General features: G+C 52.7%; 2 protein-coding genes across 8 annotated transcripts in view; one reads left to right on the top strand and one right to left on the bottom strand.

The window, feature by feature from the left end:
* The window catches only part of GNPTG (N-acetylglucosamine-1-phosphate transferase subunit gamma), a 16,398-nt gene extending 3,715 nt beyond the window's left edge, over positions 1–12,683 (top strand). The window contains exons 4-11 of the mRNA XM_039246806.1: positions 11,212–11,266; positions 11,343–11,426; positions 11,511–11,604; positions 11,677–11,791; positions 11,875–11,957; positions 12,038–12,166; positions 12,244–12,316; positions 12,398–12,683. Coding sequence (XP_039102737.1) covers positions 11,212–11,266; positions 11,343–11,426; positions 11,511–11,604; positions 11,677–11,791; positions 11,875–11,957; positions 12,038–12,166; positions 12,244–12,316; positions 12,398–12,495 — 731 coding nt within the window. The 3' untranslated portion in view covers positions 12,496–12,683. The remainder of the gene's footprint in view (positions 1–11,211; positions 11,267–11,342; positions 11,427–11,510; positions 11,605–11,676; positions 11,792–11,874; positions 11,958–12,037; positions 12,167–12,243; positions 12,317–12,397) is intronic.
* Positions 12,529–14,782, bottom strand: part of UNKL (unk like zinc finger) — a 36,251-nt gene continuing 33,997 nt past the window's right edge. For all 7 annotated transcript variants that reach the window (XM_039246795.1, XM_039246796.1, XM_039246797.1 and 4 more), the window contains one exon: positions 12,529–14,563. In XM_039246795.1, the coding sequence (XP_039102726.1) occupies positions 14,456–14,563 (108 nt within the window). In that variant the 3' untranslated portion in view covers positions 12,529–14,455. The remainder of the gene's footprint in view (positions 14,564–14,782) is intronic.

Genomic DNA, 14,782 nt, shown 5'->3' with positions numbered 1-14,782 from the left:
CTGTGACTCCCTCTCTCTCTGACCCTCCCCTGCTCACGCTGTCTCTCTCTCTCTCTCCTAGAAATAAATAAAACGTTAAAAAATTTAAAAAAAAAAAAAATTTTACAGCTTAGCCTTGTGTACCGAAATGGGACTCTCCGTGGTCCCCACCTCTCCCCACCTAGACGTGTGCGTCTCTTACCATGAGCACGCAGGCTTCCCAGAGATGCTGCTCCGCGGAGGGGACTGAGGGGCCCGGGGTGTGGGGGCGCCGGGAGCACGGGCCCCGAGCGGCACGGTGAGGGCCCCCGGGGCTCGCTCCAGAAGAGCTCACTCTACTAACTCGGCTTTCCTTTTTAAAACCCACTAGTGTTACCTCCAAAGCAAAACCTTTAATGTGAGAATCTGGAATGTTTTTTTAAAAGCTTATTTTGAGAGAGCGTGCAAACGCGTGCGCACGTACACACACACACACACACACACACACACGTGTATGTGAGGGGGAGGAGCGGAGAGAGCCAGGGGAGAGAGAATCCCAAGCAGGCTCCACACTGTCAGCGCAGAGCCCGAACCGGGGCTCGACCCCACAAACCCGTGAGATCATGACCTGAGTCAGCACCAAGACTCAGACACTCACTCGACTGAACCCCCAGGCGCCTCAGTTGGGGATAGTTTTTAAATAATCTAGTGCGATGATTTTCTTTAAGCAGATTAAAACCCAAACTCCGAAGGTTAGGGGCCTGGAAGACAGTGAAGGGCGCTCGCGGGGAGGGGTCCTGTCGGAAGGTGCAGCGTGTGAGAGAGAAAGTGCAGGGCGCACAGGGCCACGGCGGTGACACTGCCCCTTCCGGTCTCTCATGGAAGTTTCAAAAGCCACAGCTGTGAGCGCATACAGCGTATAAAAGCAAAAATAATTCCAAATGAAGGACCCTGCAAATAAAGCTGATGAAAATTCTGTGAGGAATTTTCTGTTTAGTCTGACAATAGTAAATTTCCTTCAGCAATTAAATCATACGTTTTTAAAAGTTTATTTTGAGGAGAAAGAGCGTGTAAGCGAGGGAAGGTCAGAGAGAGTCCCAGGCAGGCTCCATGCTGTCAGCACAGAGCCCGACACGGGGCTGCATCCCATGAACCGTGAGATCATGACCTGAGTCGAAATCTAAGGATTGGATGCTTGACTGACTGAGCCACCCAGGTGGCCCTAAATCATACTTTTAATCTTTATTCACTTTTGAAAGAGAGAGAGAGCAGGAGAGGGCCAGAGTGATGGGGACAGAGGATCCGAAGCGGGCTCTGTGCTGACAGCAGCGAGTCAGGATGCGGGGCTCGAACTCACGAACCATGATGAAATCGTGACCTGAACGGAAGTCCGATGAATGCCTGATTGAGCCGCTTAAATCATAATTCTAAAAGGGAACGTAGTTTAATTGTGGACTTAAAATAGCCTAAATTAGCACGCCGTGTGAGCCGCGGCGCCGTCTCCTCCGGTCGGGACGTCAGCGGTAGCGCGTGTCATGGGAGCTCAGAACTCCCCGCGGCTGACATGGGCCCGACGGGACTCCCAGGGTCCACGTTCACGCCTCACGCATTTTCCAGAACGTGAGCTTTGGTCTTGGTCTGGAGTCTTAGAGTGGAAGGTGGGGAATGTTGAGTTGTTTCCCAGACCGCACCTGGACCCGGGCTGTGCCGCCCGTGGGGGTGCCTGTGTCGTGGGGGTGGGGTGTCTGTCGGTCTTTGGCAGCAGGAACCGAGGAGAGAATAGGCCGCGAGCGACACACACCCTGCAGTAAGCCGGCCACCCACCTTGGCGCAAAAAGGATTAAATGGCCAGTCTAACTCGAGGTTTTCAAAAGTTAAAAATGACTGTCTTAAAAGTAGAAAAAGAGTTTTTACTCATATTTCCCTAGGAAATAAGATACCGAATTTCATTTTTATTTTACTTCTTCTTCTTTTTTTTTTTTTTAATATTTTTATTTATTTCTAGGAGAGAGAGAGACAGCTTGAGCAGGGGAGGGTCAGAGAGAGAGGGAGTGACAGACTCTGAAACAGGCTCCAGGCTCCGAGCTGGCAGTCAGCACAGAGCCCGATGCGGTTCGAACCCACGAACTGCGATATCATGACCTAAGCGAAAGTTGGACGCTGAACCGACTAAGCCACCCAGGCGCCCTTCATTTTTATTTTACTTCTTAAAAACTTTTATTTTTATCTGTTTTGACAGAGAGCGTGGGTGGGGGAGGGGCAGGGACGGGGAGCAGAGGCTCTGAAGTAGGCTCTGCACTCAGTGAGCCTCGAACTCCCCAACCATGAGATCATGACCTGAGCCGAAGTCGGGCGCTCAGCCAGCTGAGCCACCCAGGCGCCCAGTGTTCCATTTTGGAGGAGCCTCCATACTGTTTTCCAGAGCGGCTGCACCAGTGTGCATCCCACCGGCAGTGCAAGAGGGATCCCCTCTCCCCGCCCGCATCTGCTGTTGCCTGAGTTGTTCATGTTGGCCATTCTGACGGGCGTGAGGTGGTGTCTCGTTGTGGTTTTGATTGATCAGGGACGCTGAGCATCGTTTCATGTGTCTGTCGGCCGTCTGGATGTCATCTTTGGAGAAGTGTCTGTTCATGTCTTTGGCCCATTTCTTCACTGGGTGGTTTGTTTTTTCCAGGTTGAATTTGGTAAGTTCTTTATAGATTTTGGATACTAACTCTTTATCTGATATGTCTCTTGCAAATATCTTTTCCCATTCTGTTTGCCTTTTACTTTTGCTGATTGTCTCCTTCCCTGTGCAGAAGCTTTTTATCTTGTTGAGATCCCAGGAGTTCAGTTTTGCTTTTGTTTCCCTTGCCTCCAGACACTTGTTGAGTAGGAAGTTGCTGCGGCCAAGGTCAAAGAGGTTCTTGCCTGCTTTCTCCTTTAGAGTTTTGATGGCTTCCCGTCTTACATTTAGGTCTTTTATCCATCTTGAGTTTATTTTTGGGTGTGGCGTAAGGAAGTGGTCCAGGCTCATTCTGCATGTCGCTGCCCAGTTTTCCCAGCACCACTTGCTGAGGAGACTGTCTTTATTCCATTGGATATTCCTTCCTGCTCTGTCAAAGAGGAGTTGGCCTTAGGTTTGTGGGGCCTTTTCTGGGTTCTCTATTCTGTTCCATTGATCTGAGTGTCTATTTTTGTGCCAGGACCATACTGTCTTGGTGATGACAGCTTTGTAATGCGGTTTGAAGTCTGGGATTGTGATGCCTCCTGGTTTGGTTTTCTTTTTCAAGATCGCTTTGGCTATTCATTCGGGGTCTCTTCTGGTTCCATACAAATTTTAGGGTCGGTTGTTCTAGCTCTGTGAAGAATGTTGGTGTTATTTTGATAGGTATTGCATTGAATATGTAGATTGCTTTGGGTAGTATTGACATCTTAACAGTATTTGTTCCTACCCAGGAGCATGGAATATGTTTCCATTTTTTTCTGTGTCTTCAATTTCTTTCATAAGCTTTCTGTAGTTTTCAGCGTATAGATTTTTCACCTCTTTGGTTAGATTTATTCCTAGGTATTCTGTGGGTTTTGGTGCAATTGTAAATGGGATCGATTTCTTGGTTTCTCTTTCTGTTGCTTCATTGTTGGTGTATAGGAATGCAACCGAATTCTGTGCCTTGATTTTATATCCTGACACTCTGCTGAATTCATGGGTCCGTTCTAGCAGTTTTTTGGTGGAATGCTTTGGGTTTTCCATGTAGAGTATCATGTCATCTGCGAAAAGTGAAAGTTTGACCTCCTCCTGGCTGATTTGGATGCTGTCTATTTCTTTGTGTTGTCTGATTGCTGAGGCTGAGACGTCCAATACTATTTGAATAACAGTGGCGAGAGTGGGCATCCCTGCCTCGTTTCTGACCTTACGGGGAAAGCTGTCGTTTGTCCCCATCGCGTTGGGTTTTTCATATATGGCTTTTATGATCTGGAGGTACGATCCTTCTATCCCTACTTTCTTAAGGGTTTTTATCAAGAAAGGCTGCTGTATTTTATCAAATGCTTTCTCCACATCTATTGAGGATCATTTGGTTCTTGTCCTTTCTTTTATTGATGTGTTGAATCATATTGATTGTTTTTGAGGATATTGAACCAGCCCTGCATCCCAGGTATAAACGGAGAGTAATTATTTTTAAATATTTACTAATTTTTGAGAGAGCGAGCGAGCGCTAGGGCGTGAGAGCAGGGGAGAGAGAGAGAGAGAGCGCGCAAGCAGGGGAGAGAGAGAGACACACACAGAATCTGAAGCAGCTCCAGGCTCTGAGCTGCATGCACAGAGCCGGATGGTGGGGCTTGAACTCACAAACCGTGAGATCATGAGCTGAGTTGAAGTCACTCACTAAACCAACTGAGCCACCCTAGCACCCCAATAATTTTTTAAAAATACAGTTTATTGTCTACTCGGTTTCCGTATAACACCCAGCGCTCATCCCAACAATGCCCTCCTCCATGCCCATCGCCTATTTTCCCCTCTACCCCATTCCGTCAACCCTCAGTTTGTTCTCAGTATTTAAGAGTCTCATGGTTTGCCTCCCTCCCTCTCCTTAACTATTTTTTCCCCTTCCCCTCTCCTGTAGTCCTCTGAAGTTTCTCCGGTTCCACATGTGAGTGAAAACATATGGTATCTGTCCTTCTCTGCCTGTCTTATGTCGCTCAGCATAACACCAAGTTCCATCCACGTTGCTACACGTGGCCAGATTTCCTTCTTTCTCACTGCCATGGAGTATTCCATCGTATAGATAAGCCACATCTTCTTGATCCATTCCTCAGTTGATGGACATCTAGGCCCTTTCCATGATTTGGCTATTGTTGAAAGTGCTGCTGTGAATATTGGGGTACATGTGCCCCTATGCATCAGCACTGCTGTATCCCTTGGGTGCTGTTGCTGGGTCATAGGGGAATTCTCTTGTTAATTTTCTTTATTTTAATTGTTTTTGTTTTTTTTTTAATTTCTGAGAGGAGAGAGAGAGAGAGAGACAGAGACACAGCGTGAGCAGGGGAGGGTCAGAGAGAGAGGGAGACACAGAATCCAAAACAGGCTCCAGGCTCTGAGCTGTCAGCACAGCGCCCGACGTGGGACTCAAACCCACGAACCACAAGATTATGACCTGAGCCCAAGTCGGATGCTTAACCGACTGAGCCACTCAGGTGCCCCATCTCTTGTTAATTTTTTGAGGAACCTCCACACTGTTTTCCAGTTTACACGCCCACCAACAGTGTAGGAGGGTGCCCATTTCTCCACATCCTCGCCAGCATCTGGAGTCTCCTGATTTGTTAATTTTAGCCACTCTGACCGGTGTGAGGTGGTATCTGGTATCTCAGTGTGGTTTTGATTTGTATTTCCCTGATGAGGAGGGATGCTGAGCATCTTTTCATGTGTCTGTTGGCATCTGGATGTCCTCTTTGGAGAAGTGTCTGTTCATGTCTTCTGCCCATTTCTTCACTGGATTTTTTTTGGGTGTGGAATTTGGTGAGTTCCTTATAGCCTTTTATCTGATATGTCTTTTGCAACTATCTTTTCCCATTCCGTCGGTTGCCTGTTAGTTTTATTATGTTCTTTGCCGTGCAGAAGCTTTTTATCTTGATAAGGTCCCAATAGTTTATTTTTGCTCTTGATTCCCTTGCCTTTGGGGATGTGTCAAGTGAGAAATTGCTGTGGCTGAGGTCAAGGAGGTTGTTTCCTGCTTTCTCTTCTAGGGTTTTGATGGTTTCCTGTCTCGCGTTCAGGTGCTTTACCCATTTTGAGTTTATTTTTGTGTATAGTGTGAGACAGTGATCCAGTCTCATTCTTCTGCACGTTGCTGTCCAGGTCTCCCAGCACCATGTGTTACAGAGGCTGTCTTTTTTCCGTTGGATACTCTTTCCCACTTTGTCAAAGATTAGTTGGCTGTACACTTTTGGGTCCACTTCTGAGTTCTCAATTCTATTCCATTGGTCCATGTGTCTGTTTTTGTGCCAATACCATACTGTCTTGGTGATGACAGCTTTGTAGTAGAGGCTAAAGTCTGGGATGGTGATGCCTCCTGTTTGGTTTTCTTCTTCAGTATTACTTTGGCTATTCGGGGTCTTTTGTGGTTCCTTACAAATTTTAGGATAGTTTGTTGTAGTTTTGAGAAGAATGCCGGTGCAGTTTTGTTTGGGATTGCATTGAATGTGTTGATTGCTTTGGCTAGTATTGACATTTTAACAATATTTATTCTTCAGATCCATGAGCATGGAATGTTTTTCCATTTCTTTGTGTCTTTCCTTCATAAGCTTTCTATAGTTTTCAGCTTACAGATCTTCTACATCTTTGGTTAGGTTTTGAATCATTATCTTTTAGTGTATTGTTGGATCCCTTTGGCCAATATCTTGTTGAGGATTTTTGCATCCATGTTCATCAGGGAGACTGGTCTGTAGTTCTCCTTTTGGGGGAGGGGTGTCTTTGTCTGGTTTTGGAATCAAGGTAATGCCGGCTTCATAGAAAGAGTTTGGAAGTCTTCCTTCCATTTCTGTTTTTGAACAGCTTCAAGAGAATAGGTGTTAACTCTTCCTTAAATGTTTGGTAGAGTTCCCCTGGAAAGCCATCTGGCCCTGGACTCTTGTTTTTTGGGCGATTTTTGGTTATTAATTCGATTTCTTTACTGGTTATGGGTCTGTTCAAATTTTGTTTCCGTTTCAGTTTTGTTAGTTTATGTTTCTAGAAATTTGTCTATTTATTCCAGATTACCAATTTTATTGGCGTATAATTGCTCATAATATTGTCTTATGTTGGTTGTTATCTCTTTCATTCTTGATTTTATTCATTTGGGTCCTTTCCTTTTTTTTTTTTTTTTTTTTTTAAGTCAAACTGGCTAGGGGTTTATCAGTTTTGTTAATTCTTTCAAAGAACCAGCTTCTGGTTTTATTGATCTCTTCTCCTGTTTTTGCATTTTTTTAAAATATTTATTTTTGAGAAGGAGAGAGAGAGAGAGATACAGAGAGCAGGGGAGGGGCTGAGAGGGAGACACAGAATCTGAAGCAGGCTGATGCAGGGCTTGAACTCATGAACTGCAGGATCATGACCAGAGCCGAAGTTGGACACTTAACCGACTGAGCCCCCCAGGCGCCCCCCAGTGGTTTATTTGTTTCATTCCACCTGTGACATCATCTAGTATTTGTCCTTCTCTGGTGTCACCTGACACAGTGCTCTCACTGAGGGCCGCTCACGCAGTCGCGGACAGCAGGATTTTCTCTTCCGCGGCCGCGCTGTTCCGCTGTCTGTGTACACACCACCTCTTCATTCCTTCCCCGGTGCACGTCCACGGACAGGGCGCTTCCACGCGGCTGCTCAGACCACGCTGCAGTGAGCACAGAGCCGCAGGCGTCTTGACGTGGCAATTTCCTTCTCTTCAGTTATGTACCCACAGGTGGGGCACACGCTATCTTTCTTTGGGGAATCTCCGCGCCGGCCGCACCACTTGGCATTCCCTCCAGCAGTGCACGAGGGTCCCTTTTCTCCACATCGTTGCGGGCACTTGTTTCGTGTGTGTGTGCGCGTGTGGGAGCACATGCATGCACTGGGTGGGGGGCACACAGAACCCTAAACAGGCTCTGCACTGTCAGTGCAGAGCTGGACGCGGGGCTTAAACCCACAGACCATGAGTTCATGAGCCAAAGGTGGATATTTAACTGAGTCCCCCAGGCGCCCCTCTTGGGATTTGAGAATAGTTGTTCTAACGTTGGGGGGGGGCGCGGGGCGTATAGCTCACTGTGGTTCTGATTTGCGTTTCCCTGGGGATCGCTGCTGCGCGCCTTTGCAGGTACCTGTCCGCCATCTGGTGTCTTCCCTGGACCACAGGGTGCAGACCTGCCCCCTTTCGGACTGGACGGGGGTTTTACATTTGCCGTTGAGTGGCGAGAGGTCTTTGTATTTTGGCCGTTAGACCCCTTAGCAGATAGATGGCTTATGGATATGTTTGCCCATTCAGGACGCTGCCTTTTCATTTTGTTGGTCTCTCACCGCGCAGAAACTTTGCACTTTTATGTAGTTCCTGGTCACTATTTGCTTTTATTGCCAGATCCAGAAGTTCATTGCCAAGGCTGATGTCCAGGAGCTTCCCACCTGTGTTCTCCAGGAGCTTTCAGGTCTCACGTTCACATCTTTACTACATAATGACTAATTTGTCTGGTGTTCCTGTTTATCAGAGAGACTGTCCTGTCCCCACTGTAAGGTCTGGGCTCCTTCTCATGAGATAATTGGCCGTAAGTGTGCGTGTTCATTTCTGGGCTCTCTGCTCCAATGTTCTCCATCCGTGTCTGTTCTTTTTTTAAAAAATTTTTAACGTTTTTATTTTTTTGAGACTCAGAGCAAGACAGCGCGAGCAGGGTAGGGTCAGAGAGAGGGAGACACAGACTCTGAAACAGGCTCCGGGCTCTGTGCTGACTCCAGGCTCTGAGCTGTCAGCACAGAGCCCGACGCGGGGATCGAACCCACGAACCGCGAGATCATGACCTAAGTGAAAGTCAGACGCTTAACCGACTAAGCCACCCAGGCGCTCGAGTTATTTTTGTACGCGGTGTAGAGGAAGGGTCCAGTGCCGCCCTCCTTGGCGTGGGTAGGTTCCCAGCACCATTTACGGAGAAGACCGTCTTTTCCCTGCCGTGGGTTTTGGCGCCCACGTCAGGTCACGTGGAAGTGGGTCCAGGACTTTACCTCTGGGCTCTTTTCTGTGCCGCCGCCGCGCCTGCCTCTCTGTGTGCCGGGGTCACAGTGTTCTAATCTGCAGCTTTGCAGGGAGCTGTCAACCCGGGATTGAGGTGTTCTGCTTTTTCTTTTTTTCAGGATAGTTTTGGCTCTTTGGGGTTGAGATTCCATTTTAATTTTAGGATGGGTTTTACTATTTCTGCAAAATGTTACTGGGACTTTAACAAGCATCGCCTGGAATTTGGTCACTTGGGAAGCTGTTCACGTTTAAGACTCACGTGTCTTATCCGTGAACGCAGCGGATCCCTCTCACTTGTTTACATCTTTAATTTCTTTAGGCGCGATCTTGTCGGCTAAAAACGTGTAAGTATTTTGCCTCTTTGGTTTATTCCAAACTTTTTCTTTTTGATGCTCTTATAAAAGGAATTGTCTTAAATTTCCTTTTTTGGTTGTCGTTAGTGTGCAGAAACATACCTGCTTCTTCAGTGTCAAGTCTGTATCTTGTGACTTTGCCAACAGATTAAAAAAAAATTTTTTTTTTAATGTTTTATTTTTGAGAGAGAGAGAGACAGCGTGAGCAGGGGAGGGTTAGAGAGAGGGAGAGCGTTGATGGTTTTTTGCTCTTGTGTTCAGAATGGACATCGAGCTGTAGTTTCCTTGTGACTTCTTGACTTTGGGATCTTGGTGACGCTGGCTCCACACGGTGAAGGGGGTGTTCCTCCCTGACCCCCCCCACCCCCACCTCTTCAAGGGTTTTGGAAGCCTTGAGAAGGGCCGATACAGCGTACGTTCCTAGGAATTTGCCCGTGTCGCACAGGTTAGCAGTTGGGTGGTGTACAGTCTCACACGTTCTGGCAACCTTCCTTCTGCACGACCGGTAGTGCCCCCCACCCCCCGCCGTCCGCGCCTGGTTTCCGGGCTCTCAGTGCTGGCGGGTGTGTTCTCAGCCTGATGACACGCGTGTCTGTTTTGTTGAGCGTCACTGCGTTTTCTTCCTTCTGCCGGCCTCGTGTTGTTTATTTTTGATGTTTACATTTGTGTGAGACACAGAGCATGAGCAGGGGAGGGTCAGAGAGAGAGGGAGACACAGAATCTGAAACAGGCTCCAGGCTCTGAGCTGTCAGCACAGAGCCTGACGCAGGGCTTGAACCCACGAACCGTGAGATCGCGACCTGAGCCAAAGGCAGTGCTTAACCCACTGAGGTCCCCCGGTGCCCCCCCCCCCCCCCCAGCCTGTGTGTTTAGTTTGCCCGTTTTAATCCTGAGAGTGGAAGCCAGGTTACCAGGGGCCTCGTACTTGAACGTGCTGTGCTGGCTGCGCGGGGCTCCCGTGCAGCCCGGGCTCTGCAGCCTCCTGCTTTGTGTCTCCAAGTGTTTTCTAATTTCCGTACTTTTGTGCATTCCCCACTTCTGCCTCTGCTGTTGATTCCTGGTTTGTGCCGGGATCCGAAACCGTGAGTGTAGTCCTTTCCGGCGGGCTTGGGACGGAGGCCCGTCGTCCCTTCTGACCGTTGCTGGCGCACAGTCGCTCTGGCGCTGCCGCCCTCCTCCTCCCTCACTTTTCACCGCCGCCGGCGCCTCCGTGGGGGGTCTCCTCTCCTGGCCGCATCGCGTAGTTCACTCCTTCAGGCAGACGTATAAGGAAACACGGTGGCAGAAGCATGTGGCTTTTCTGCCCCTCGTTTCCTCCGTTGGACCAGTTTGTATCCGTGTTTATCGCCCACGGCGCTTTTCCTCTAGCTGCTCCGGGGGTGAATAACGTCAAGTTCTTAAAATCCGATTGGAGCTTTTGGTCAGTTTTAGTCACAAAGAAAATCGAGCGTGCGGCCCGGCCCCCGGCCCGCTGTCCGTCTCACGATCACCTCTCAGACGCTGGGGACGCCGTGCCGTGGTGTCGGGACGCGCTGTCCGCCTTCTGCGGATGGGCAGGTCGGAAGGACAGGCGAGCCAGCTCCGTGGCGCGGCCGCGTCTTCGCCTTCGCCCTTCAGAGTGGGGGGGGCGCCCTGCGGGCACCGGGACCCCCCAGCCGTCCCCCGTGTCCCCAGGCGGAGGGCGGGTCTCCGGGGCGCAGAGCCCTTGGTCGGTGGCTGTCTCCTTCACCGCGCAGCCTTCCGGCACGCAGGCCGCTTCCGCCAACGGCCCCCTTCCTGCTGGGGGTCTGGCCCTGTCCTTCTCCAGGTGTGCTTGCAGCACCCGCCCTCTGTCACCTTGGGGGTTCTGCGGGGACCCCCCCCCGCCCTTGCGTCTGCTCACGTGCCGACTTTCCCGGCATTGCTCCCTGGCACCTGTGCCCTGCTGCTGGCACGGCTCTGTCACCTTCCCCCCGACGAGGCCCCGGGCGGGCATTTGTCGGGAGCCGGGCTCCTCTTCGGTCAGCCTGTGCGCGCGGCCGCTCTCACGTCTTCCCTTCCCTGTGTCCCGTAAGGCTCTGCTGCACCCACCTTTCCGCCTGAGCGTGGAAGCCGTCCTGCGGCCGCCAGCTGTCGCCCTCAGAGGTGGGTGCAGCTGCTCTGGGCCGCCCTGGACGCCTTCCTGACGTCGTCAGGCCCGTGCTCTCTTCCAGGCCCCGCGCACCTCTTCAGGCTCGCCGGCAAGTGCTTCAGCCTCGTGGAGTCCACGTGAGTGCGGGGCGCCGCTGGCAGGGGTGGGGGCGGGGCGGCGCCGGGACCGCCCTGACGCCCGCTGTGCCCCCAGGTACAAGTACGAGCTGTGCCCCTTCCACAACGTGACGCAACACGAGCAGACCTTCCGCTGGAATGCGTACAGTGGGATCCTGGGGTGAGAGGGGCGGCCGGCTGCTCGCGGGGACCCCCGCCCCCAGCAGGCACCCCCGTCCCACCTGACGAGCCCCTTCCTCCCCAGCATCTGGCACGAGTGGGAGATCTCCAACAACACCTTCCGGGGCATGTGGATGAGGGACGGCGACTCCTGCCGTGCCAGGAGCCGGCAGAGCAAGGTGGGCCCGCGTGGGAGCCCCCCGGGGGAGGGGCCCGCCGCCCCCACCCGCCCACCCAGGCCCTCCCCGCAGGTGGAGCTCACCTGTGGGAAAAGCAACCGCCTGGCGCACGTGTCTGAGCCCAGCACCTGTGTCTACGCGCTGACCTTCGAGACGCCTCTGGTCTGCCACCCGCACTCCCTGTTAGGTGGGACCCGGGGGGGCCGCCCCTGGGGTGCAGGCGGGGGCAGGGGAGCTCGGCTGAGCCCATGTGTGCTGGGTCGTTTGCAGTGTACCCGGCCCTGCCCACGGCCCTGCAGCGCCGCTGGGACCGGGTGGAGCAGAGCCTGGCTGACGAGCTGATCACGACCCAGGTGAGTCCGGGGCGGCACCCCCCCCCCCCCCCCCGGCACGGGCGGTCAGGAGCTGGGGCTCACTCTCCCGCGGCCCTCAGGGCCACGCGAAGTTGCTGAGGGCGCTCTTTGAAGAGGCCGGCTACTTAAAGCCCCCGGAAGAAGGTGACTCCGCGCAGGAAGGAGGCGCTAAGGGCCTGGTGTTCCAGACCCTGGAGACCTGCAGCGAGGTACAGACGGGTGAGGGCGCCCCGGCCCGGCCTCCTGCCGCGGGGCCACGGCGCTGCCCTCACCTGCCCTGTTCCAGGCACACAAAGAACTGTCGAAGGAGATCAGGAGGCTCCGGAGCGTGCTGACTCAGCACGGCATCCCCTACGCGGGTGAGTCTTTCTGGGCGCGGGGCCTGTCTGCCTGGGGACCCGTCGCCGGCGCCGCCCTCATGCCGCTCGCTGTTCTGGCAGAAACCACCAGCTCTGAGCACGTGGTCCTCAGGAGCCCCACGGACGGGACAGCCGAGCAGCTACGAGGCGACCCGGGACTGCGTGGGGACACCTTGTGACCTGAGCCCGGCCGCTCAAAGAGGCAGACAAAGTAAAGATTCAAAGGTTTAATTAATTCCCATACTGATAAAAATAATTCCATGAATTCTGTAAACCATTGCATAAATGCTATAGTGTAAAAAAATTTAAACAAGTGTTAACTTTGAACAGTTTGCTACGAGTAAATGATTATGCATTATAAATACTATCTTCTGGGTTAAGAAAATTCATTCCAGTAACGAGCTCATCTAAATACCCCGAACGAACATAGACTGAGGCTTCCATAAATTATTCCGCGTTAAGGGTCCACACTGGCCTGAGGTCTCCTTGCCGGCCCCTGGTCCCCAAACAGCAGGAGGCTCACGCGCCCCCCGTGAAGGCTAAAGCCACTCCCACTTGAGACACAGAGGCCCCGCGGGTGGGGAGGGCGCCTGCAGGACACCAGGGCCGCCACAGCCAAGCCATGGAGCGGGAAGGACCCGCTCAGGTGGCGCACGGGGACCCCTGTGACGCTCCTGCCTCCCACCTATGGGGAGGGCACACGTCGGTCCCGGTTGATTACCTGACAGCGCCCCGGCCGCCCACCCCCCGATAAACTCATTGTTCTGTTTCCCATCAAAGACCAAAGGTCTGAAATGTGAAACAAGTGCATAAATATTAATAAAAATAATTTTAAACAGTGATAACAGTAGCACAAAATATACGTCATTTCTAAGAGCTAATAAATCATCATCACTATCCTTAAAAACCAAGTAGATTCACTAAAACCAAGTCAATGGTCACCGTTAGTAGCGGACAAGCCGCAGCCTTTACACGACAGAACTATCACTTTGTCTTACATTAAAAAAAATCTTTTAAACCTCTTACTATATAGTAAATATTTGGTCACATAATTTTTACCGAGCCATTTTGCACTTTAAAAAAATGCTATTAAAAGTCTTTGGCAAAGCCACAGGTGGGCCGTGGCCGCTCCTGCCCCAGCGGCAGATTCGGGACAGGCCTTGCAGCCAGGTAGACGGCCGCAGGAAGAGCAGAGTCTGGGGGGCACTGCACACGGCCTCTGTGTCTCCCCCGGTTTCTAGGAAAAACGGCCCAGTGCAGACCAGAGAAGATTCCAGTCTTCACCGAAACCAGACCTTTCTCAGGAGCGTGCCTGCCACAGCTGGGTGGCCGGGGCCTGCGACCCCAGCGTCCCCTGAGTGACCCTGGTAACACCTGGGCCTCTCCCTTGCAGGCAGGGGTCCCGGGCGGGCGTCCCGCTGGCCGCAGGGAGGGGCACGAGCAAGGCTCTGGTCTCGGCCGCCATCCGCGAAGGAGCCAGGATGCCTGGGAGGCCGAGGGCGCGGAGGCGCGGCCTTCTCAGGTTCCCCGGGAAGCCTCCGCCTCCAGCACGGGCCCCAGGCTCGCTGTTCGCCGGAGGAGCCGGAGGAGCCGACAACCTGAGGGCAGGGCCTCCGCTCGCCCCGCAAGGCTCAGGCACTTAGACTAGTGGCCCCGGTGCAGGGAGCGTGACCGGGCGCAGCGCCACCTCGTGGTCCTGGGACCTAAAACTCCAGTCGGTGTGCACGTGAGCGCGTCCCTCTTACAAGATTAAAATCCTAAATGTGTGTCTTCTAGTCTCACTGCTATAAATACTATGTTTGCACTTAATTTGAAAACGATTAAAAAGTCCTAGGCGTTTCTCACTACTAGGTAAACGCTCATGTCGGAAGTACTAGTTTCAGAGGAGGAATGGAAAGTGTGCCGTACCGCGAACAAACAGCCAGTGGACAGGAAGCGTCCTCAGCTCGCGGTACGCGTAAAGCTTCATGTCACCGCGTAATAAAAAACCACGAACCTAGAAAGCAGCTTACACCAACTGAGAACGTCTCAATCCCTTGCTTCACAAAGTGCTGGTCGGGGTCCCGGTGCGTCAGGCCGGCAAGCCCCACGTCGTTCCGGGGCCCAGGGGCACCCGAGGGGCCAGTGGGGACGCGGCGGTCACCACGGGAGCGGCTGGCCCTCGCAGCAGGCACAGGGGGGCAGGGCGCCGCCGCGGGCCCGCTCCCGGCACACGGCGCACTGCTTGGCTCGAAGCTGGAAGATCACCTGTGGGGCGAGACACGCGCGGCGGGTCAGGGTGGCCCTCCTGGGAGCAGGCGCTGGGAACAAAGGGCGGCGGGAGACCCTTCGCGCTAAGGCCCGGGGAGCGGAGCTACTGCACCAGTGCGGAAGGGGTGGCCGCCTCGACGGGCTGGGCCTGGGTGGAGGCCCGCGGGCCTGCGGGACTGGGCTCAGCATCCTGACCCCACCCGGGACCATGCGCAC

Source organism: Hyaena hyaena, unplaced genomic scaffold (genome assembly GCF_003009895.1).
Source record: "Hyaena hyaena isolate Hyena2069 unplaced genomic scaffold, ASM300989v1 scaffold_285, whole genome shotgun sequence".
Taxonomy (NCBI): Eukaryota; Metazoa; Chordata; class Mammalia; order Carnivora; family Hyaenidae; genus Hyaena; species Hyaena hyaena.
This window is presented reverse-complemented; position numbering and strand designations above follow the sequence as displayed.